This window comes from Malaya genurostris, chromosome 2 (genome assembly GCF_030247185.1).
Source record: "Malaya genurostris strain Urasoe2022 chromosome 2, Malgen_1.1, whole genome shotgun sequence".
NCBI classification, from domain to species: Eukaryota; Metazoa; Arthropoda; class Insecta; order Diptera; family Culicidae; genus Malaya; species Malaya genurostris.
The window spans coordinates 264,570,236-264,593,709 of NC_080571.1; the positions used below are offsets into that span (position 1 = coordinate 264,570,236).

The 23,474-nt window shown below is 38.5% G+C and overlaps 1 protein-coding gene across 4 annotated transcripts in view; it reads right to left on the reverse strand.

Moving 5' to 3' along the window:
• Positions 1 to 1,142: 1,142 nt before the first annotated feature.
• Positions 1,143 to 23,474, reverse strand: part of LOC131429819 (protein son of sevenless) — a 57,838-nt gene continuing 35,506 nt past the window's right edge. For 2 of the 4 annotated variants that reach the window (XM_058594207.1, XM_058594209.1), the window contains 15 exons: positions 18,872 to 19,054; positions 18,680 to 18,809; positions 18,514 to 18,617; positions 18,222 to 18,448; positions 17,131 to 18,154; positions 16,896 to 17,066; positions 11,930 to 12,025; positions 11,392 to 11,859; positions 11,214 to 11,330; positions 10,049 to 11,151; positions 9,591 to 9,981; positions 9,349 to 9,513; positions 8,930 to 9,285; positions 8,786 to 8,856; positions 1,143 to 2,650 (listed from right to left, as the gene is read on the reverse strand). In XM_058594207.1, the coding sequence (XP_058450190.1) occupies positions 2,616 to 2,650; positions 8,786 to 8,856; positions 8,930 to 9,285; positions 9,349 to 9,513; positions 9,591 to 9,981; positions 10,049 to 11,151; positions 11,214 to 11,330; positions 11,392 to 11,859; positions 11,930 to 12,025; positions 16,896 to 17,066; positions 17,131 to 18,154; positions 18,222 to 18,448; positions 18,514 to 18,617; positions 18,680 to 18,809; positions 18,872 to 19,054 (4,641 nt within the window). In that variant the 3' untranslated portion in view covers positions 1,143 to 2,615. The remainder of the gene's footprint in view (positions 2,651 to 8,785; positions 8,857 to 8,929; positions 9,286 to 9,348; positions 9,514 to 9,590; positions 9,982 to 10,048; positions 11,152 to 11,213; positions 11,331 to 11,391; positions 11,860 to 11,929; positions 12,026 to 16,895; positions 17,067 to 17,130; positions 18,155 to 18,221; positions 18,449 to 18,513; positions 18,618 to 18,679; positions 18,810 to 18,871; positions 19,055 to 23,474) is intronic. The other 2 variants (XM_058594210.1, XM_058594208.1) reach the window with 2 other exon arrangements.

The window sequence follows — 23,474 nt, forward strand, 5'->3', positions numbered from 1 at the left end:
GAAACCAAAAGTCACAGCCATTTGATCTTCGAACTTGATCAATGGCCCAACAGTAGCTTTCAAACGAGCCCAAGTTTGTTAAAATCGGTTCAGCCATCTCTGAGAAAATTGAGCGCGTTCAAATTCAACGCCTTTTGTCGGTTACGTCACTTATACAATCATATCTCCGGAACCAAAAGTCACAGCCATTTGATCTTCGAACTTGATCAATGGCCCAACAGTAGCTTTCAAACGAGCCCAAGTTTGTTAAAATCGGTTCAGCCATCTCTGAGAAAATTGAGCGCGTTCAAATATCTTCGAAAAGTGCACATACACACACACACACACACACACACACACACACACACACACACACACACACACACACACACACACACACACACACACACACACACACACAGACATTTTCCGATCCCGCCAAACTGAGTCGAATGGTATATAACACTATGGGTCTCCGAGGCTCCGTTCGAAAGTCGGTTTTTCCAGCAATTCTAATACCTTTCTATAGAGAAAGGCAAAAAAATGAAACTTCGTCGTTGAATATTCTTGTGAGCGCGGCAATGACATATTGAATCTACCATCCTACAACCACAATCTATTGGAATACATATCTTAGCATCATTTTGTTGTAAGAATTTCATTTTATTAGTGAATACAGATTAATACAGATTTTTTATACAAAGAATACAGATTTTCTATGAAAATATCTGGCATCTCTGCCTGTCACGACGCCATCTTGACGAGATCAAATTCTGAATTTCAAAATCAGCTGATTGCAACGTAAACAAACAAACAGTAATACATTTGTTTAACGCGTTTACCTTGTTTAGTGCACGAAAATTAATGAATTTAGGGTCGACTCTCTCACAATAACTTGTCGGTTTACTTAAAATACAGGAGACAGTGTTTTGGGAAATCAAGTGGAGATAATTTTCACAATTTGAGAGTCGCGATGAGTATCAAAACATCGCAGTGTTTGGGGCTCGAAACGCGAGGGGCTCAACGTAATCGGTATACTTTCAAATGGCTGGTGTTCACATACCGAACGCACCGGTAATAGTGAAAAGAAGCTCCAAAACAGGAAATCAACTGTATCTAGATTGATTTGTTTCTTTTAGTTCTAATGAGGGATAAGACTTCGGTTCAAATAAGAATTAACATATATTTTCACAGTGTTTGAACATATATGTTTCCTTTTACTTCCATTATTAATTTAGATTCGCATTCGTACATAAATCCATATATGCACCATACAACGATGATAAGATACTCTTTTTATTACTTTAGTATATTATCTGGTTCAACAACATATCTTTCCTTGTGTATTCACTCACAGCTTTTGTAGTTCTTTCCCCTAACGATTCTTTTATTACAATGGATTCCTGAAGCATTCTCGCGCGCTTCCCTAACATTCGGTCCCATGCTTTCACTTGGCCAACAACTGCTTCTCTCAACACGTTTCTTTAATATATTTACATATTACAGTCACGATTTATTCTTGTGTTGCTTAAATTTCTGTAATAATAATAATAATATATAACTTTCTCTGCTTTGTCTACATCTGTATTCCTTCCCAATTTATACTTATTCGGCTTTTAGTCAATCACATCTCACGTTTTTTTTTATTTGTTGTTATTATACTCCATTATTCTGATTTGTGGCCTTCGTTATTTTATTTTTGTTGTATTATATACTTACAGTAACATTTATTGTTATATTTCATTTCGCCTGCGTTTCGCTTATCTCATTTCAAATCATTTCCCCTTTTTTTTTGTTCCACTTTTGTTTGAAAAATATATCACAAATTCCCGGTCTATTCATGCAACATTCTATACACTTTCATTTTTCGATCATCACTTATGATAAATTGTGTATGTTTAATTTTACCAAAAATACACTATTTGTGTGGTTCGTACAACATCATCATGTCGTTTTTCGAATTTACTTCATTTGTTTAACTGTTATGTATGTCATAATGGTTGCGGTTTGTAGTTTGTCAGACGTTCTAAAAGCAAAGATATTTACTGACAATAGAAATCCATCAAACCCTTCATAATTACGTTCCCATTGGTCTGGTCAATGTTACTCATTCTATTTCTTTCTGTAACGTACACATTTCTTATACATATGGTTCTGTTTAAGCAATTATAGGAACACGACACAGTTGTATTCTAGATAGTTACAGCAGATGGCCTTATATGAGCGAGAAAATCAATTATGGGTAAAAAATTGCGATCAAACTTTATACAAAAGTATCTTGTGAAAGGAATTCTCCGATTCTAACCCCTAGATATGGCACTGTTTTCATTTTGTATACATTCCTTCCTTCGGATGTCTTCTAACTCATATATTGATTAGAAAACAAAAAAAAAAAAATAAAACAAACATAAAATTATGCATGGTCAAAATTGAGAAAGCTTGCATAACTGTTTCGAACGGCTGTAAAAATAAAATAAAAACAAATTGTTAAAAACACGACAAAAACTCGACCAGCTTCCCGGAACATGATCGATGCTTGCTTCGCCGATGCCCACATGGCGTCGTGGGTTCCGCTTTCTTGTCAGTGTTGTTCATGCTCATCGTAAAAAGTGTCGCCCGCAACCATTTCCGTTTGGTCAGTTTGTGGTTGGGTAGGGGAACATAGTCCGATCTGTAAATAACGAAAAAAACGCAAGGTTTACCAAATGAGCCACATTTTACAGAAAGTATTTCATCAAAACACTTCAAATAAAAAAAAAATATAAACCAGTTTTGAAGATTTCTTTTGCATAACACCATAACACCTTTGATTTGATTCTATTTTAGTGAATAACGATTCAGGAATATGAAATGAATGAAATGAGCTCCTTAAAATTTTGACACCTATTTCCGGTACTCCCGGAACCGGTATGCTGGAATTGAAACAGTCGAATTGAGATAATTTTTTAAGTTTTCTGAACCTTCGATCATTGATCTACAAATTTGAACAGTTTCAAGATCAACATAGATTTTTTATAGTTTTTGCTATTGTTATTTATTTTAGAATATAGTTTTTGTTGCTATTGTGCTCTACGACAGTTTGAAATTTGAAATACTCATCATCCTGTAATTCCAAAACCGGAAGTTGGACTATAAAATTCAGCAGTTTAATATGGGATTAAGCTCTTTATTTAAAATTGAGTTTGAGATCGGAGCAGCCGAAGTAAGACCTTTCAGTTGCATAAACTTAGAAACAAGCCTTCTTTGATAAATCGAAGTACGTTTCCAATTCAAAGCTTTTGATCACTATTTCCGGTACTTCCGGCACTGAAATCCGATATGAGTTTATTTGGTCCTTTACAATCATGATCAGTAAATTTTAGAAATTGAATTATCAATTTAGAGGAACATTTCTACACTAATCACCCTGTAGCTCCGGAGCCGGCAGTTGGATCTGAATAAAAACCAGGAATTTTTTATGGCATCTTAAGACCTTCCCGTTTAATCTAAGATGATGGAAATCGGTTCAGTCATCTTCGATGAAAGTGACATTTTCATTTAACACCTGTAAATCGGGAACGGAAAGTCGGATCGAAACTAAATTCAAAAACTTTGTATAGGACCATGGGAACGAATTTAGTGCGCTAACTCGAACAAATGTTGGGAACTTTCAATGAAGCCGTCTGCACATGTAGAGTTTGTCACAAAAACCACTTTGCATACTTTGTTTTATTGATCTAGATTCACTTGTTTGACTTTGTTTTACTGATCTAGATCAGTGATTCCCAGAGGGTTTTAGCTCATTTTCAGTGGGTAGTAAACTCAAAATTGTTAACAGGTGGGTAATGAGTGACACATAGTGGGCTTTCATACTTACAAAATTTTTCTGTGAAAAGCTCTGAGTAAAATGTATTCATGACAAGTTTACATAGACATGTGGGTAATACAGGGTCCGGCACTCGAAGTGTAACCAATTAAAAAGGCCATAAATTCAGTTTGGAAAATTACTTTTACTTAATTCAAAGTACAAAATGTGTAAAAATAATACAAAATTCAGAATCAATTCACTTTTGCTCGATATGACCACCTTTTGCCTTGACTATGGCCTTGAGACGGTCAAAAAACGAATCGCAAGCTGCCCGAATGTGACTTGCAGGTGTATTTTGGCCCACTCGCAAACAATAACTTTTTTCAGCGCCTCGAGACTGGTGTATCTTTTAGTTCGGACTTTGCTCTCCAAAATGGCCCAAAGAGAATAATCTATTGGATTCGCATCTGGTGAATTCGAGAGCCATTGTGTGGACGTGATGAAGTTCGGAACGTTGTTTTTCAGCCATTCTTGGTTCACTCGAGCTTTGTGAGAGTCCTGCTGAAACGTCCATGGTCTGCCACCGAAATGTTTGTCTGCCCACGGCTTCAAAGCAACCTCCAGAATACTTTCCCGATAATATGTCGCATTTACCTTGACGCCAGGCTCGAAGGTCTGAAGTTGGTTACACTTCGAGTGCCGGACCCTGTATATCATAGCGAAAAACAATTCCATTCCAATCTATCAGTTGCAAAAATATTTCCCAGAAAGCTCAAAATCTTGTTCAGAATCTTGAGGTCGAACCACAATTCAGATTCATATTTGGAATTCAGGTTCAGAATTCTGCTTCCTGGTTTAGAATTTAGGTTCAGATCCAAAATTACTGTCAGAAATTCAGACCCAGAATCTAGGCCTGGGATCAGAACTCATGTCCAAAACACACAAAAACCAATGGATTCCAGTTAGGAGTTCAGATCTATAGACCAGGTCCAAAATGTAGGCCTAGAATTCGGATTCCGATTTTCGCTCAATCACAAATTCATGTTCAGAGGTTAGGTCAAGTAACTCAGCTCAGGTCCAGATTCTGAGTTCCAATTATAGTACGGAATCCTGATCTGGAATTTACAATTATAGCACAGAATCCAGGTCCAGATTCAGAATCAGGTCTAGAATATAGAATCCGAATGCAGGTCCAGAACTCAGATCCAAAAAACTGGTCCAAATCATGCTTCAAAATTTTAGCCTAGAATCCAAGTCCAGAGTTAAGTTTCTGAATCCAGCCTCAGGTTCAGAATCCAAAATCAGGATCAAATTCCACGTTCATGATTCTGGTGCATTCCCAGTATCAGATTCAGACCCAAAACCTTCATCGAGAGTTCAAGCCAAGGAATCAGGTTCAGGTCTAGAATCCAAAACCATGCTCAGTATCCAACTGTAGATTTCTTCCTCAGGCTTAGAATCTCTGTTAAAATTCTGGTTCAAAAACCATGTCCAGATTTTTTATTGTGATCCAGAAACCTTGTCGGATATCCAATTTCAGAGTCCTAGGTTTAGAATCTCTGTCAATAATTTAGGTTCAAGTTTAGAATTGAGGAACCCTAGAGAACTCAGGTCCAGAATCTAATCCAGGCTCACAGTCCAAGTGAGTTGAAGTGAAGTTTTCGGAAACACTGTCAGATGTTCAGAAAACAGAACTCCAGGTCTAGAATAAAGTTCCTGTTTGACTTAAAATGTTTTCGTTTTTTGTCTCTAACAAAAGAAGTAAAACCAGAACTAGAAATGACTCGAAAAGATACTTTTGAGCAAGCTCTTAAAAAAATCATAATGTTGTCCACATATGCCGCAATAAAACACGCTTAATGCAGAACTTTTCTCCATTACCCAACGAAAAGACGGTTTGAAATTATGACTGATAAAATGAAAACAATGAAATCCGAAAACTTGCGTCATAAGCTTTTTAGAAGCAGTTATAAATCCGTCCGCAACCTTCTCCAATCCGGGGAAATCGTTCTCCCAACTGAACTACTGTTGATGTTCTGATACACAAATAAGATCACTTCTCGTTAGAAATAAAATTGGTATTTGATCTGACTGTGCACCGTCGGTTAAGTTCATATTTTAGCCATTCCCCTGTGATCCAATTTCGCACTCAAAAAACTTTATTCCTCTACCAGTCGATCTCTATCATTTCTATCTATTTTATATTTAAATCTCGAGTTAACTGCAGAAATATTGATTTTCGCAAAATGTTAATAAGTTTTTTCTACTTGGTGGGCAGTAGAATGAATAATATATTTACAATGAGTATTCGACCGAAAAACTTTGGGAACCACTGATCTAGACTATCTTTTGAACATGGTCAAACACTCATTCACCATTTTTTATGTGAATACGTCTTACTTTACTATGAAGCGCCTTTTCAAAATTCGCCCTGAATGAGTAGAACTTAATTTTGAATATCTTGAGTTGTATTAAACCCAACAACATAACTCTTTTTCCATGCCATCAGAAATATAATCAGAAATTTATGATTAAATTTTCAACAATGTTAGATAGCCATAAATCACTCAGAAACTAAGTTTTCCCTCCTGTTTGGAAATCGAATCCTAATTCGGGATTATTGCTTCAGGATTTAAACTTCTGAATACTGGAACAAATTTTAGGATATGAATTTTAGATCTGGACTCTGGAGTTAAGATGTTAGATCTGAACTACAAATCAGAATTTTGGAACTGACTCGAACCAGAAATGAATTCCTGAATTGAGTTTCATAATTTAATTTCTGTATTCAGTTTCAGAATTCAGAACCTGCATTATGGAACTAAATTCGGAAGATATACTCTGGAAGTAGATTCTGGAACTGAATTCAGTTCCTTTATTCAGGTTCGGAATTTAAGTTCAAAACTCAGTTCTAAGTCTCCTAGACTCTGAGAATTCAGTTTCATAGCTTTAGAGCTAAATTGAATTTTTTCTTAGTCTGGATTCTGAAGTCGGAACTGCAACTGAATTCGGAGTCAGTCCCAAATTCCAAATTTAGTACTTTTAGCAGTTCCATTTCCTGAATTTCCATTTTACTCTCATGTGTTCAAAATTATTTGTGTGGTAGAATTTGATTATCGTCAATAAGTTATACTTTAGTAAAGATTATAATCGAAAAATGATGAATCCAAATCGAATCCTACACTGAAAACATATATTTAAAAAAATTTGAAGTCGATTCACACAAAAACACCTTTTTTGATTTTAAGAAAATTTCGTTAAAAGATAGGTTTCCTATGAATCATTCATAACAGATCGGCTGAAAAGTTCGTATCGTTTCTATGAGAGGGCGTCACTAGAATTAAATCCATACCATTTTCAGTTAGTACCAACCTTCAAAAGATACGTGTAGAAATTTGACAGCTGACTGATTATTAGTTTGGGAGATATTGCATTTTGAGTAAAGCTACTTTTGTTATTATGAAAAAAAATGGAAAAAAAGGAATTTCGTGTGTTGATGAAACACTACTTTTTGATGAAAAAAAGTGCCGCCGATACCAAAAAATGGCTTGATGAGTGTTATCCAGACTCTGCACCGGGCGAAGCAACAATTCGTAAGTGGTTTGCAAAATTTCGTACTGGTCATATGAGCACCGATGACGATGAACGCAGTGGACGTCTAAAAGAGGCTGTTACCGATGAAAACGTGAAAAAATCCACAAAATGATTTTCAATGACCGTAAAGTGAAGTTGATCGAGATAGCTGACACCCTAAAGATATCAAAGGAACGTGTTGGACATATTGTTCACGAATATTTGGATATGAGAAAGCTTTGTGCAAAATGGGTGCCGCGTGAGCTCACAATCGATCAAAAACAACAACGAATTGATGATTCTGAGCAGTGTGAAATTGAACGAATTGGGCTTCGAATTGCTCCCTCATCTACCGTATTCTCCAGATTTGGCCCCCAGTGACTTTTTCCTGTTCTCAGACCTCAAGAGAATGCTCGCTGGTAAAAAAAATTAGAAGCAATGAAGAGGTAATCGCTGAAACTGAGGCCTATTTTGAGGCAAAGGACAAATCGTACTACAAAAATGGTATCGAAAAGTTGGAAGATCGCTATAATCGCTGTATCGCCTCTGATGGCAATTATGTTGAATAATAAAAACGAATTTTGGCAAAAAAATGTGTGTTTCTATTAAACGATACGAACTTTTCAGCCGAACTGTTACATTGCAAGATGAACAATTTTAAGGAAACAAAGTTTCTCTAGTAAACATTTTTCATGTCCAAAATTTGTCCAGTGTCTTCGAAAACTAAACTAAACTAAAATTCATAATCATTCAAGAATTTAATGAAACTCAATTTGTGAAAAGATTTTACAGCATACTCTATAGCTAGATGTCCGATTTTTGCAAAAAAAAAGTATCAATATTGGACAAGAACAAATTTTAGTTCCTTTTTTTCCTCAAAAGTCTGCTTAGCGTAATGTAAGCTAGTTGAATCTGACCAGTATAAAACTTTAGCTGAGTGCACTTATGAACAAACACAATGGAGACTCTCTTGCCGATTTGTTCAAACATCTGAGATTTCAAACCACAGGAACATAGCGCTTGTCAAACAAGTTTTTTACCGGATATTTTTTTTTTACTTTTTATCTGTCAGTTATCGGTGTGATCGGAACCTTTTCATCACTGCTTGTAGGTCTCCGGGACTCGGAGCTAGGATACTTTATTCATTATTACTACAAACATGTAAGATCTAATCAATTTTTAGTAGATCATAGCTAAACAATACAAATAAATGTTACAATTGGGACTTGGCTAGAACAATAAAACACTTTGATCTGATTTGGGTAGAGAATTATAGGTACGGTTAGTTTTTCTCATGCAATAGGCAATTTTTTCAATCACAAAATTAAATCCTGTATGATAAAAACAAACGAAAACTAAAAAAAATGTTTTCGATTATTGACAAATAACTATCTGGTAAACAGAAATAAAATTAATTTTCAATGGTTCGCCATGTCGGTCACTCACCTGTTTGCTTTGGCTTCGGAGGTAATTTAGGTGTCGTTTCTCCGGGTGAAAAACGTGGCGAAACATTCGAACTGGAACAGAAAATGTGCGACAGTTTGTTAGTCAGAAAACAATCATCCCTGCAATGGCTTTGTAACTATGTACCTAGGTCGTCGTCCGCACACAATAGGTTGTTGCGAAACTGGAGAACTTTGTACAGACTTGTTCTTGACCCCGACAGCTGGAGCCGATGCAGGTGATAAATTGACAGCACCAGCTCCAACGCTGGAAACAGCTCCAACAGCACCGCTAACCAGTCCAGAAAGTGAGGGTGAAGCGGCTATATTGGGAACGTTCTCCTTCGAGGATCGATCCATTGCAGAGTTACGTCGCATCATTATGGTACTGGTGTGGGGCAACATCAAAAGTCGCTGTTCACTGGTATTCTGTTGGTTGTGTTGGTTTAGGTTATCCCGTGTCAGCGTTGACGATGACGAAGATGACGACGGAGATTCGTCCTTCTACAAGATTTGGTGAAAAGGATTTCATTATTGTCAATGGCTTTGAAAATCTGTTTTACATACCGAAAACGAATTTGGGTATTTCCAACCATCGCAGATTGTGCTACCGTATCCGTACAGATGTTGCTGCTGTTGCTGTAGTTGGTGGTGAGGATCACCATACTGATAGTGGGATTGGATATGATTACGTGGCGGTAATGGCGGAGGACTAACATCTCTCGGGGGAAGCTGCATAGAAAACAGTAGAAACCATTCAAACTGATTATGAAAAAAAAAACAAAACGATTCGAACAATGTAAACATACCTTAGGTGCGTCCGGCGCTTGTCGTACCTGCGAAGACTGTAATGACTCCCCGGAGGATTCTTTTCGTTTAACTCTAGGAGGTATAGGGGGTGGTATAGGAATATTGTGTGCATTTGGTACGTTCACGTGAGGCGAAATAGGACCGAAATCGTTACTCGCCGACGTTGTATTGAGAACCATGGAATCGGCCGTCGTCGAAGAAGTATTGCATGAAGTCTGACACAACGATGACGAGAACGAACCGGACATTAAGGGCGAAATGTTGTTAAAATCGGTTCCGCCAACCGCTCCTGTTGGATATATCTTCGGGCTTGACGGATAAATCGGAGAGTTTTCACAGGAAGAGCGGTTGAGGGTGCTACTCGCGGAGGAAAAATCACAGTTTTGGTTTCTGCAAGAATGCATAGTAATGCATAGGATGACAAAGAATGTCCAGTAGTGTTGTTTTTTTTACTTACCTTAAAGTGTTGGATGAATTAATCCTAAAGCTACTGCTACTACTACTAGTTGCTTGTGGTGATGTACAGTTTGGTAGTCCGGAAATATTATAGCAAAAGTCAGTTCCACCTCCGTGGGTTCGCAACGGTGGTGGCACTAGTGGATGTTGCACGGGTCTATCGGTACGTGGACTAATCGCAGGAGGAATGTCGGCAGCTGCCACCGTCGACGATGAGCTGGCGGATGATGATGACATCGAGGATGACGATGAAACAACAGCAGGAACCAACGGAGGTAGCGGTGGTGGATGCACCGTAGGACCATCGCTTAGCGATATCATGCTTGCGGCGTTTGTTGCAGCTGAACTACTCAGACTGAAATTCCCGCCTACCCCTAGTCCGGACGCTGAAAGAATTGAATTAGAATGCTCTTCAACATGCGTTCTTGCTACCGCTTTGTTCTGACTAAGCGTTGGCGTGTGTTTAAAGCTAGCGATAGAATGATTATTGTTGCTGTTACCATCACTGCTCGATGCGCTCAGTATACCGAAGAATGTGGAACCACCCACGCCGGAGGTAGACGACGATAGGGCACCCAAGGACGATGATGGATAGCGGGGACTTGGAATCATCTTATTGACACCGCTACCACTGGTATTACTACTAGATTCTGACAGACTACTATTGTATTGTGCCTGGGATGAGGGTAGGATAATACTATCGGAACGTCGCGGTATTTCTGGTGCCATTTGCTGATCAGATGTGGATGTCAGATTAGCTACAGATTGTGAAAAGCTGTGCTGATGGCCCTGGTAGTATTGCATCGATCCTTGCGAATGGTGATGTTGATATGGTTGTGGTTGATGCTGGTATTGGTGATGATGGTGCTGTGATGAACTGGACGATGAAGAGTTCAGATTGACCGGTGCAAATATCGCATAATCAACCACGGAGGATAATGATGAGTTGGCTGGCGGTGATTGCTCACCGCCGGCATCACTGTTGTTCTGCAGCGAAGTCTTACCGAATGGCAACGTCATAGACGAGTTAGCCGAACCGATGTTGCGCCTTGAAGATGGTTTTATGCCGGGCGACTTCAGTGGGATGTCCGGCCATTTTCGAGGCTGAAAACAGAAATTATTGAAATAAAAATGAAAATCATATTTTTTTTTTAATTTAAACTCACGAATTTGGTCGCCTGGCGACAATTTTTTGGCTCTATTCGCTTACTCTCTTCGTACAGATAGTTTTGAATTTCAGTTACACTCATTCCTTTGAAAGGAGCTAAATTTTCTAGAAAATGCTGGAAAATATAAACGGAATCAAAAATGGCCGATATGTTTCATTTCAGATAAAATACAAACCCTAATGCTAGGATCCACTTTTAAGCAGTATGGTTGATTTTGATATTGCTGTATTTCACCAGTAATTTCAGCTACACGTCTTCTCTTAGAGAAGTTTATTAGTACCGTGTTTGGTAAAAAATCTGCATTTCCTTCCTCTATATGTAAAATATTGGTTAAATACATTCCAAAAAATGGCACACAAGGTGGATTTATTGAACGCAGCTTTTCCTGATACTTTTTGAAGTGGCTGTTGTTTAGCTCCCGACAATCGGCCAGTACTCGCTGGTAGCTTTTAGGTATTTCCTCTAGCGTCAGTTTGAGCCGATGCACGGCTGCTCCCTGGAAGGCCGAAACAATCGACAGCACACCGTTGAAGTTGTTCAAATCCTGCAGCACCATCATGACCTCTATTGCACGCGATGCCATCGCCACACGCTCCTCGAAATTCTCCGCCTCGATGATCGACTTCTCGATCCAACGAGTAAACTGAGGAGTACCATCGTAATTTAAGTTACATTTCAAATTTGATTTATTTTTGTGAACCGAAGATACTTACATTTGTAGTGTGGTGCATAATTTTTAATAAGTTAGGACTAGTAGTTTCTTTATCTTTCCCGGTCCACACTGAACCGACCAGTTCTGATGGTTTTACCTGTGAACAAAAACGGTACAGTGTAAATATTGTTAATGTTGGCGGTGATTTGAAGTAAAATCAGAATTAGCTTAGGTTCACAGCAATTCCATGAGAAACGATACACGATCTCTTAGAAAATTGTTACATTTGATACAATTGTTCCCCACCGGAAAATATTTGGAAAACTTTTAAAATTCATAACTTTGTAAGTATTGAATTGATCGCATCGAACATTTTGAACCGGCATATAAAGTGCACGTATACGCGCTGAACAGGCAAAGAAAACTCAACACCGATTCTTCCAACGAAGCGTGCGGTGTTCGTTTTTGTACACGCGGTAAAGAAGACGAAAACCGACACCAAAAACACAACCGAGTTCAACCACACATGAGCACGAATTTCCTACCGTGTTGAAGAAACCAGAATCACGGTACAAGTAAAAATGTCTGTTACCTGTGTGTGAGATTTTTGTTGAACACGACGTTGACGTTAAGACAAATCATAACCACTTTACGGGTAACAGAAGTGCAGGATTTCGCTTCGATTAATTGGTTTAATCGAAACAGAGCATGAGAGATAAGCCAACCAAGTAGAATAAAAACAAAGTATTTTTCTCCATAATAAATATTCAGAATGAAATATTTTTTAAATTAAATTTGATGTAAGTGGGTATTGAAAATGGAACAAATTCATCAAAACTAGTAATTAAATTCTTCTATTAGACAGGTCTTATTGACTTATAACCGGACAGACTCACTGTGGCTGAACCGATTGAGCTTCGATTCATATAAATATCTTATTATCCAATTGAATGTGGTTGATTTTTATTCGGATTTGACCTCCAGTTCCGAAAATACAGGTTGATGAAAGTTAAATATGTATAACTTTAATATAATTGACGATACAAAAAATACAACATTTTCAAAACGGTTTTTCAAACTATTTTTACTTGTAAACCTGGTCGTAAAACTGACTAGAACTATGGGGGTCTTTAGGTTCCGACTCCGCAAACAGTCCAACTAACCAAAAGTGTTGATGAAAGAGAATGATTTGGCTTAAGCAGATAAATAGCGTCCTAAGCGCCCCGTATCCAAATAAACTTTTTTGTTCTTATTCACGATTCAAAGAATAGTTTTTTGAAGAATACCTTAGTAATATTTATATGCGTTACATGAGGTATAGGCATCATTACATCACTAGGTGGATTAAAATAGCTTTGTACTTTAAATTCCATTACACTTGTGTATTGGAGTTCTACTGCCTACAGGTGACCGATCTGTACACTCAAATAAATATTCACATTCAAGGTTACTTAAAAATCACGTAAAATAGTTTCAAACGTCAAATTGAATATTTTACGTGATGAAGATCAATGTTATATGAACATCACTTAAAATGAATAGACCCGACCTAACAGCTATAGTCCTGGGGTGTCTTTTGCTGTATCAAGAATAAGTCTCCACATAACTCGGTCCACGGCTGCTCGTCGCTAGACACTCAAGGCACGGATGCTCTACAGAATCACGCTCCACTTGATCGATAGACCTTGCTCGCTGCGCTCCTCTTCTTCTTGTATCAGTCGGATTAGATGCAAGAACTATTTCCACTGGACTGTCGTCCGACATCCTTATGACATGCCCAGCACATCGTAGACGTCCGATTTTGGCTGTCCGTACAATGGGTGATTCTCCTAGCAGCTGTTCCAATTCGTGATTCATACGCCGTCACCCCTTTCCGTCTTCCATCTGCACTCCGCCATAGATGATCCTCAGTACCTTTTTTTTCGAAAACATTAAGGGCGCGTTGGTCCTCTGCCAACATAGTCCAGGTCCCAGGGCCATAGAGAACAACCGGTTTAATGAGCGTTTTGTAGATAGTTAATTTCGTGCGGTGACGTACTTTTCTCGATCGAAGGGTTTTTCTGAGTCCAAAGTACGCACGATTTCCTACCAAAGTGCATCTCTGGATTTCTCTGCTGTTGTCATTATCGGTGGTCACCAGTGAGCCCAAATACACCAATTCGTTAGCCACCTCGATATCGTCACCGTCTATCAATAATCGTGACGGGAGACGTAGTGTTTCTTCTCTAGAGACTCTTCCTCTCATGTATTTTGTGTTTGACGCATTTATGGCCAGTCCGATACGCTTAGCTTCAGCTTTCAGTTCGATGTATGTTTCCATCATCTTCAGCGAAGCCAAAAAGTTGTACGGACTTTCGGAAGATCATGCCATTCGTGTTAATCCTCGCTCTTCGAATCACACCTTCCAAAGCAATATTAAACCAGATAAAAGAGAGTTCATCACCTTGCCGTAGCCCTTTCCGAGATTTGAAACGACTCGAGAGCGTCCCAGATACTCGGACGTAGCACATCACTCTATCCATCGTTGCTTTGACCAATCGCATCAGTTTATCCGGAAAACCGTATTCGTGCATGATCTGCATGATCGATCGATTGTGTCGTATGCCGCTTTGAAGTCAATGAATAGGTGATGCGTGGGTACGTTGTATTCACGACACTTCTGTAGTATTTGTTTCATCGCGAATATGTGATCCGTAGTGTCGCGGGCTCCAGTAAATCCCGCCTAGCACGGCCCTACGAATTGCTTAGCTATTGGTGATAGACGATGGCAAAGGATTTGGGAGAGTACCTTGTCGGCGGCGTTCAGCAATATGATTGCGCGGTAATTGCAACAATCCAGCTGTAGACGGGACATACCACTCCATCCATCCATTACTGCGGTAGAATCTCCTCCTCTGAGAAATCATCCAGTGCAGCGCTCTAACCAGTGAATAGAACTATCACCTACTGTTCAAGTGAATTAACAAAACTTCTAACAATCTACGTAAATTTCCAATGTGAAATATTCGATTTGGAAAATGGCGGACTGTGAGTCCTTGAAGTGTAAGTAGTTCAATCATTTTTCATAAGTCTTTACCAAAATCGTGATTCATCCAAAGGCAACAAAGCAAAGAATTGTGATTTTGTTTTAACAAAAATTTTCAACTTTGCAGAATCTATCAGTTGATGGTCAAGGAAACCCACTTCCAAGATCTTATCGACTGCTATTGATTGTCAGGATTCGACGTGGATGCGGTTGCGTGTTGATATGTTTTTTTTAATTTTTTTTTTGTCATGATACGAATCTTTTTATCATATGAAAATACGAGAAAATCTTTTATCATATGAAAATACGAGAAAATCGTAATTTCAATGAAAGAATACAATCCAATAGCATCATCTTCGTTTTTTACCGTCTCGTTCGTAAATAATCACATTGAAGACAAACGAAGAGAGAGAAAGCATTTTCATCTCTCACTGCAACAAAAGGGAGTATCAATGCCAACGTCACTCGTTCCCCTACGACAAGACGAAACCAAAATAACGTCTGCCGGAAGAATCAGTCGAATTTCAATTCTCATTTCAGTGCAAGCCATGAGAAATCAAAATAATTACACCCCAGAACCTCTTTGGAAACTAAAATTACTATAGATTCGAGCACCGACAGGTAAAAATCATAGTGTATTGTTTTCTGTCAGTATCGATTCTCGAAGCTATACGATTTTCAATGAGAACCGAAGACGACTGAAAGGGTAAACGAAAGAAAGAAACTAAATTTTGAAATAACTATCCCGCTTTTGGTGTTGACTGCGGAGCTGAGAGTGACATTTATTTTTAATCACGTTTGTCTGTTTTGATTGAATGAAAATGACTTCTATTAGCTCTGGTTCTGGTAGCAATGATTAAAGTCGATTACAGTAACATTATATGATGCTCAGATGAAGGGCCACTAATTCCCCATGTTCTGAGTTCATCGTCAGCAACGAAAAGGATTGCGACTGAGTAGAACATAAAATAATTATCAAAAAGCAAAGTCTTGGCATTACATTCCTTTTGTGGAATTTGGCCTTGCTGTTTCAACAGATTTCCCAGCCGATTTTTAGCGTACAGAATTATTGCATGGCTAGTATTACGATCCTACTGACACTATGAAACCTTCCAGGTCGGGGCTCGAAGAAGTGACAACTGACTTGTAAGACCAGCGCCGTATGCATTGAACCGCCAACTCGGGTTAAATAATCATCAACGATCCCAATAAAAGTTTACGAGCAGATCAAAAATTGAACCTGATACAAACGATGCTTTTTTGACATTGAAAGAAAATCTCTCGTTTCAACGATACAGATATTTTGTAGCGATAATGGAAAGAAAACTCTTGATGAGGGATTCCAAAATCACATGAAATTCAACACCAGAGAACAAGTGTTCACACTCCGAGCTCGATGTTCGTTGTTTGAAGCTGTGTTGGAAATGGTGTTTTAGGCTGAAATTGTTCATACTTCCATAATTACTGTGGAACTAAACAGGGGAATCAACTTGACCCTATAATTTTCTTACTGCATTTCAACGATGCAAATTTTTCTCTAGATGAACCACACGGATCTTTCGCAGATAAACCCAAGATTTATCATATTATTCGCAGCTCATAAGATGCGACATTTCTCCAACGACAGTTGGCAATCTTTGTGGATTGGTACAAAACCAATCACATGAATTTAAAACAATGCTCATATTGGCTGATTGGATATACAAATATTCGAAATTTCTCGAATATCCGAGGATGTCAGATGAAACACCTTGAATTGGTTTCTTAAATTACCACCACAACAAAAAACTACAGCAATCAAATTAATCGATTAATTTGAAAGCGATTGAAGAATTCATCTTGTCTCAGATGCCAGAATGAAAAATGAACTACTTCTTGATATAGAAAGATAAAATAATCTTCCAAAATAAAATTGCTAACAAATTTTAAAAACATTAGAAATTAAAACTATTCATGATCCTTCTCAGCTATCTTCAAATCGAACGTCTCCAAAGCTACTTACGTTTTTATACATTTCAAACTCCAATAACGTCAGCTGACGAGCCAATTCCAGGGGATGCATCATCAGCAGATTAAACTCATTCTCGTTGCTCAATGGTAGATGGGTTTCTATTGCGGGCGGACTGTGGCCAAAGGCAAAAGTTATCTGCCGATGATTATCCTCGCTTTCGTTCTGTGGAAGGCAATTGTACTAGTTAGTGACATAACGACAATAAGATTGGGTCATCGGGATTCACCTTTCGCTGGATAATTTTCATTACTGAGTCAACCCACTTCCGCATAGATTTACCCCGCACCGTATCGAGGAATATAAGCAATTCCCCTAGCAGTTCCAAATCTCGTTCGAAGTCGTAGAAATGATGGTCCACCCAGTGCCGGAGAACGTTCAGTACACGAAACTGAACCGGTTGCACGTACTCTTTTTTATATCGCTTCCAGTCTTCACGTTGGGAATTTTTATGAAACTTGTCTGTGTCTGAGCCGAGATCTTTGTCACTGGTACTGTCATACACCAGAGCTGGATCCGGAATGTCGAAACGCTTGACCAGAAGCATCAGGAGCTCTTTGGGTGAACAAAATGACCTATACGTAGTCAGAAAGGTCCGCACGAACATGGGATCGGCGTAAATATGGTATGTTAAACGTTCGATCAATTTCGTCAACGTGGCACCCTTAATCAATGGGACACCAGTGCCTTCCCGTTCCTCTAGAACTATGTTGGATGGTGAATCAGGAGCAGCGAATTCATAAATATCCGGCCTGGGTAATTTTAGGGGGTGTTTCTTCTCGATGTCTAGTAAAATACTGTCCAAAATGCGTTCCAGCATGGATTTCGTATTCAGCATCACCAAATCTGCCATCCAATCATGTTTGTGCTGTGCAGACTTGGCCATAAGTACAACGCTACTCGGCTCCCGGGGTGATATTTCAAACGCATACTTTAGCTCATCCGTGTCTGGGCGATCGATGATCTCCACCTTGCGCATGAAAAAACGCTCTTTCAACCGGTAATCGTAGTTATTACCGGGCACTATTTGTCGACGTGTTTTACACAGCACTAACAAACCATCAAACAGGAACACTTTTCGTTCCGTATGGCGCTTGCCGGAACTAAGTTTAGCAAGTGTGTCCTCTCGAATGAACTCGTTGCAACACTGGCCCACGTCCTTATCCCAGTGTTCGACACTGTTTTGTAGATCGCGTGTTTTTTCGATTGCCGACTGCCGTCGGGCTCGACTGTTTACCCTAGTGAAAAATTCCCTGCGGTCGGAGAATGGTAGGAACATTATGAGAAAATTGTTATCGGTGTCAGTTAAATATGGCATACTTAGGCAAAAGCGAGGATATGCTTTGCAGTTCGCATTGCAGCGGTTTCAGCAGGCCTTGGACCTGTTCGAAGCTCTCTTTGTCATCCTTCGAGGGACTACGCGGTAGCAAAATTTTAATATAATCTAAATACATCTGTGCATGCCCGATAGGCCCTAAAAGTAATTTTGGTAGGTAGAACTTAACTGCTTCCCTGAAACCATGACCAGCCGACATCAACGAGTTTGCCTGAAATGAAGGTAAAATTGGTTATAGTTTCGAACTGTTTTTTTTTTTATATTGGCTACTCGTACCTCGGGTCTAGACAGTAAATTTGCTAAAGCTTCTTTCGCCTGAACCGAAGTAATATCTTTTGCGTACTTTACATACACATCAAACTCTGCCGCTTCGGCCAGTTCTGTAACAGAATTGAAACATGAAAATACTGAACCTTAATGTTCATAGACAGACAAAGCATACCTTCAAAGCAACTGCCAATGCATGGCGGTGTCTGTTCCTGTGACATCTCAATCACATCCTCTAACGAACCAAGCAGCGTCACCGACACCTCGTAGATATCCATAATGTTGGAAAAGATTGAATCAAGTTCCTAGAAATGAAAGATGTTAAAATCACGATGCAAGCTCGAAGGCAACAGCCTGTGTGTGCTACCTTCGGATCCTTCACTATTTTCACAAGCTCTTCGCGGAACACCCGGATGAGCATGTGCAGATCGCGTTGATACTGCTTTTCGTCGTGTATAAGCTCCTTGACCGCTTCCTCGTAGCTAAGGCTGGTGCGAGGGGTAGGTTCCGATTCCGAGCTGTCCCCTTGATAGAACATGTCCATGAGCACCTGTAGCATTTAATCAATGAAGAAAGCGTATTTAAATGTTTTATGTTCTCAATACCGGCAAGTGTAATCAATTATGAAGCATGCTGACTACTCTAGTAGAAGGATAACTGATCCTAGCCAACCATAGGTCAAACTGCATTCAAGAAACAAACAATATTTTCTGGGTTTGGCGCTGACTTGATAGATTCCTATCGTAAAGTAGGATTGTACGAAGAAAGCTCAAAACATGTTATCAACTAGACGTTTGTCATAAACGTAAAAATAATGATAGAATATAGGGCTAGTCCAATAGTCATCTCATTAGTAGAGTCGCCATATTATTTTGCCGATTGCTCGACTTTCAATCAACGAAATGTGATAAAAACGGAAACTATGGCTCTTATTACCGTTTCCACTTCCAATTTTACATTCACTTCACTTACATATCACTTGATTTTACCTATTACCAGTATTACGCATAGTGAAGCGATCACGGTAGTGGAAAAACTATTTTTTTCGACAAAATGTTGGTGGCGTGATGTTCATTATGACATCAAGTTCATCCAAGAAATTACTTTTGTCTCTGCAGCGGCTTCCGTAATAAGGACCTAAATTCACTTAGCTCGATTTTCACCGATAATAAGGGTCACAATCACTTCACTTGGTTTTCACCGTGTAGTGAAACCGGTAATAAGGGCCTATATCTTTGTTTCGGTTTCAAGAAGCAATGCCGCAGAAAAAATAGTTCAAAAATGTTTCAATACTACTGCTATAGCGACGCGGATACTCGGAGCGAATGCACATTTTTTCGTCTTACCCTTAAAGCAGGGTGGCAAGTGAATTGCCTATTTCAATTTCCCGGTTTGCGAGATAAAAATTCCCGGTTTTTAGAAAAGACAAGGATTGCTATTTAAATTGCGGTAATTCGTTTGCAAACACGTTTGTTCAATAAACGAAACCCTCTGAAGAATTGTTATGCTATGATTTTGATAGAATCCATAAATTCAATTATTGACAAAGTCATGTCCGTCTCATCTCATCTTTTTTTTCTCGATCTCTCATTCTTAATGGGGTTCTAAATGCTTTGCATCTCTCGTGGAATAACCAGAAAATAAACGGAAAGTACAAGTTCTTCATAATGAACTCTTCGCTGTTTTCCAACCAGTTTTATTTCCAAATAGCCCAACTAGTTTATCTCCTACAATTGATCTGAATCTAGAAGATTAATGTAACATTTGTACTGACGGATTACTCAAACAGACTTTGTTTCAAATCATCTATAAATAATATTCAGAATTAGTAATTATTGTTTGAGATACGTGCCAATATCTGAAATTGTTCAACAATGAAGTATAAAGGATTACCGACGATAGAGCACCGTTCATTTAAGTTCAACAGAAAAATTACATATATGTCAGAGCGCGTGCGATGCGAGTTCTCTCTGATATTCATGTCTTTTTTTCTGCTAAACTTAAATGTACGGAGCTCTGTCGCTTCTCTCTAGTGAGAATTTCTGGCAGCCGACAGAAGCCTGGCAAGATTTCGGCAGCTGTCAAAATTTTGCAGACGAAATTTCGTCATTCTTTCGCCACGTCACGTCTTGCAAGATCGTTTTTCTTTCTTTTTTCTGTTCAACTTCATTTGATATTCATCAATCCTGCATGTACATCCAAAAATGAAAACGAGTTTTGAGACCAGGTAAATGAAATGAAAATATTGGTACATTGAGAGAAGAAGCTTGGCATATCATGTTTGGTAGTGCAAAAGCTGTTTTTGCCTTCTATTTAAATTTTTAATGAAAAAATAAAAAATCAATGGCGCTAAAAACAAAGAACCGATTCAAAACGGTCCTGCCAGTCTTGTATTGCAAAATTCCGGCAGAAACAGAACCGTTAAAAAATTTTCTGCCAGAAACGGTTGTTGCATTGTTGTCAGCATTCTGGAAAAACTTCTGGCAGGCACATGCAAGCGAGTTGACTCCTTGCGATGTGTCAAGTTTCGCATCACGTGTCGCTTCCTTTCTGGCTTCATCCATACATTCATCACAAACCCAACTCTAAGTCTAGGGAATTATTTTCTTTAAACCATGTCCGAATACCAAATCAGTAAATATTTTTTTCTTTCTTGAAGCAGTCAAACCAATAGCCTATCTTACTACATAGTTTATCTACGTGTTAGTATTATAGTTATATTTCATAGAGTGTACTGGGAATGCCAAATCAGTAGTATTTCGTTTTATACTGTGAGCTTTAGGGTTTCGCCAGTGAGGATTGACATTGGATTTAGCATTGCCATTGATTATTGAATAATACATTTAACACAAACACCAACAACCAACAACCACATCTTTCCCCGGTGAACGACCAAAATGGTTAAAGCCGGGGTAAAATAAATGACATAAAAAAACAAAAATAAAAGTCTTTTTAATCACCAGCAAAACAAAAATCCAGCGTAAAGTGAATGTAGCACCCAAAATAGTGTCTTATGTGAAAGCGGCACCCAGATCGTAGTGGCACTACGTGTCGATCGTGGCGGCATCTGTAAGTGTTCGCCAAGCTGAATGAACAAATTTTACACACAGTTCATATGTAAGGCTGTATATCGGTTTTCTGTGGTGCTTCCAAGTACTATTCAGAATGGTCGTGACAAAGGCGAACGGCCGTCAAGAAATAATCCTTCTCAAGATCCACGCCTGCCTAGGAATTGCCAAAAGCTTGATTTTGATCTCAAAGGGCGGGTTCGATAGATGCACTAATCACTTTTCAACGGAGTCAAACAATATCTAAAGTATCGATTTTACGTTTAAGTAACTCTACTCCGATTCAATCACTGACTAGAAAGTTTCCAGAATGATTTGCGGCCTTTCACGCAGCCTACATGGGTTCGATTTCCAACCCCGTACATAGTGTTAAAAACATTTTTCCGACTCGGAGAGACAAATTAACACTACGTTGAAGACTCTTAAAAGTATGATTTTCGATTGTTGTTGATATTGACACGACCTTTCACGCATTAGTTTTTTTTCTCAAATGGGACTCAGGTTTTCGATGAAAAATCTCAACGATAATTCACCACAAATGATGAATTTTAAAAATACTTTTATTGCTTTAATTTTTTTATATTATTCTCGTGAAGATAATTTTTACAGTTTTTGCAGTCGAAGGTTTTTGTACGTTTTCTGCGTAATTATATTTTTAAACGATTGTTGAATTGCTAAATCCGTATCCTGATTTTGAACTCAATATTTTTTTGTGAGTTTTGCATTCAAAAATGCTTAAACTGGGTTTCCAAACTAAAGTGCACTCATGCGGTTTTTGCATTTAATCGTTTATTTGGAATGATTTTTTTTATTTAAAATATATGTTTTTAGTCTTTGTTAAGACGTAGAGCCACCCTGAGCTAGTTATAATATGATCAGTTTATACTACAAGGATTTCATGCAAAACGACTATCCTGTATAAACTAAAGCTTGCGACTAAACTATTCATACGATCGCTTTCAATGTTGAAACAGTCTAGTATAAGAATATTTGCTTTACCGTATGGGATGTAGGCGGTCAGGATAAAGGCCACACAAACTCAAGCTCAGTTCGCTCAAACTCAAGCAAGCTCAAGGATGATAACTCAATATTTTTATCCGTGATAATCCTGAATACCCCTGAAGTTATATTCATCAATGTAATATGCGTTACGTTTCAGTTTCCGCCAATAAAATACCAAATACTTCATGATCTGAGAACTTTTGATCATGGTGTATAATCGTAACATGAAAATGCACTCTTTTTCTGTAATCATGACTCGTTTTGCTCATTTGCAGAATCGGAATTCTTCCCGTGTGGTTTTACCGCAATTTGATAATTAATATTTGAAAATTCATCAATTTTTCATAAATTTGGCAGTCTTCGGAAGCGACACAGTGTAAACTCATATTCTGTATCTGTTCTTGATTTATAACTTGTAATTACAGATAAGAACAATTCCAAGAATTAACAGCAAAAATTATGAAAAAATCGACTTGTTCCCATATCGATTAAACCTTGTTCCGGGTTGGCGGTTCAATGCATAGGGCACTGGTCTTACAAACCAGTTGTCGTATGTTCGAGTCCCGACCTGGAAGGATTCTAGTGTCAGTAGAATTGTAGCACCAGCCATGCAATGGTTCTGTACACTCTAAATCGGCTGCGAAGTCTGTTGAAACAAAAGGTCAAACTCCACTACAGGAATGTAATATTAAGGCTTTGCTTAGTTCAGTAAAATTTAAAAAAAATCAAGTCGGGTGTGTTCCATATGGAAAGCACTCGCATATAAGCACGTTTTAGTAAGTAAAAATGTACAGGTCTTTTTTTCTGGCTACTGTACCAATATCTAGCACTGGCAGTGTGTACAAAAATTTATATACTCTAAACTGGCTTTCAATCGAATAGCCAGAACGATTTTTCTTC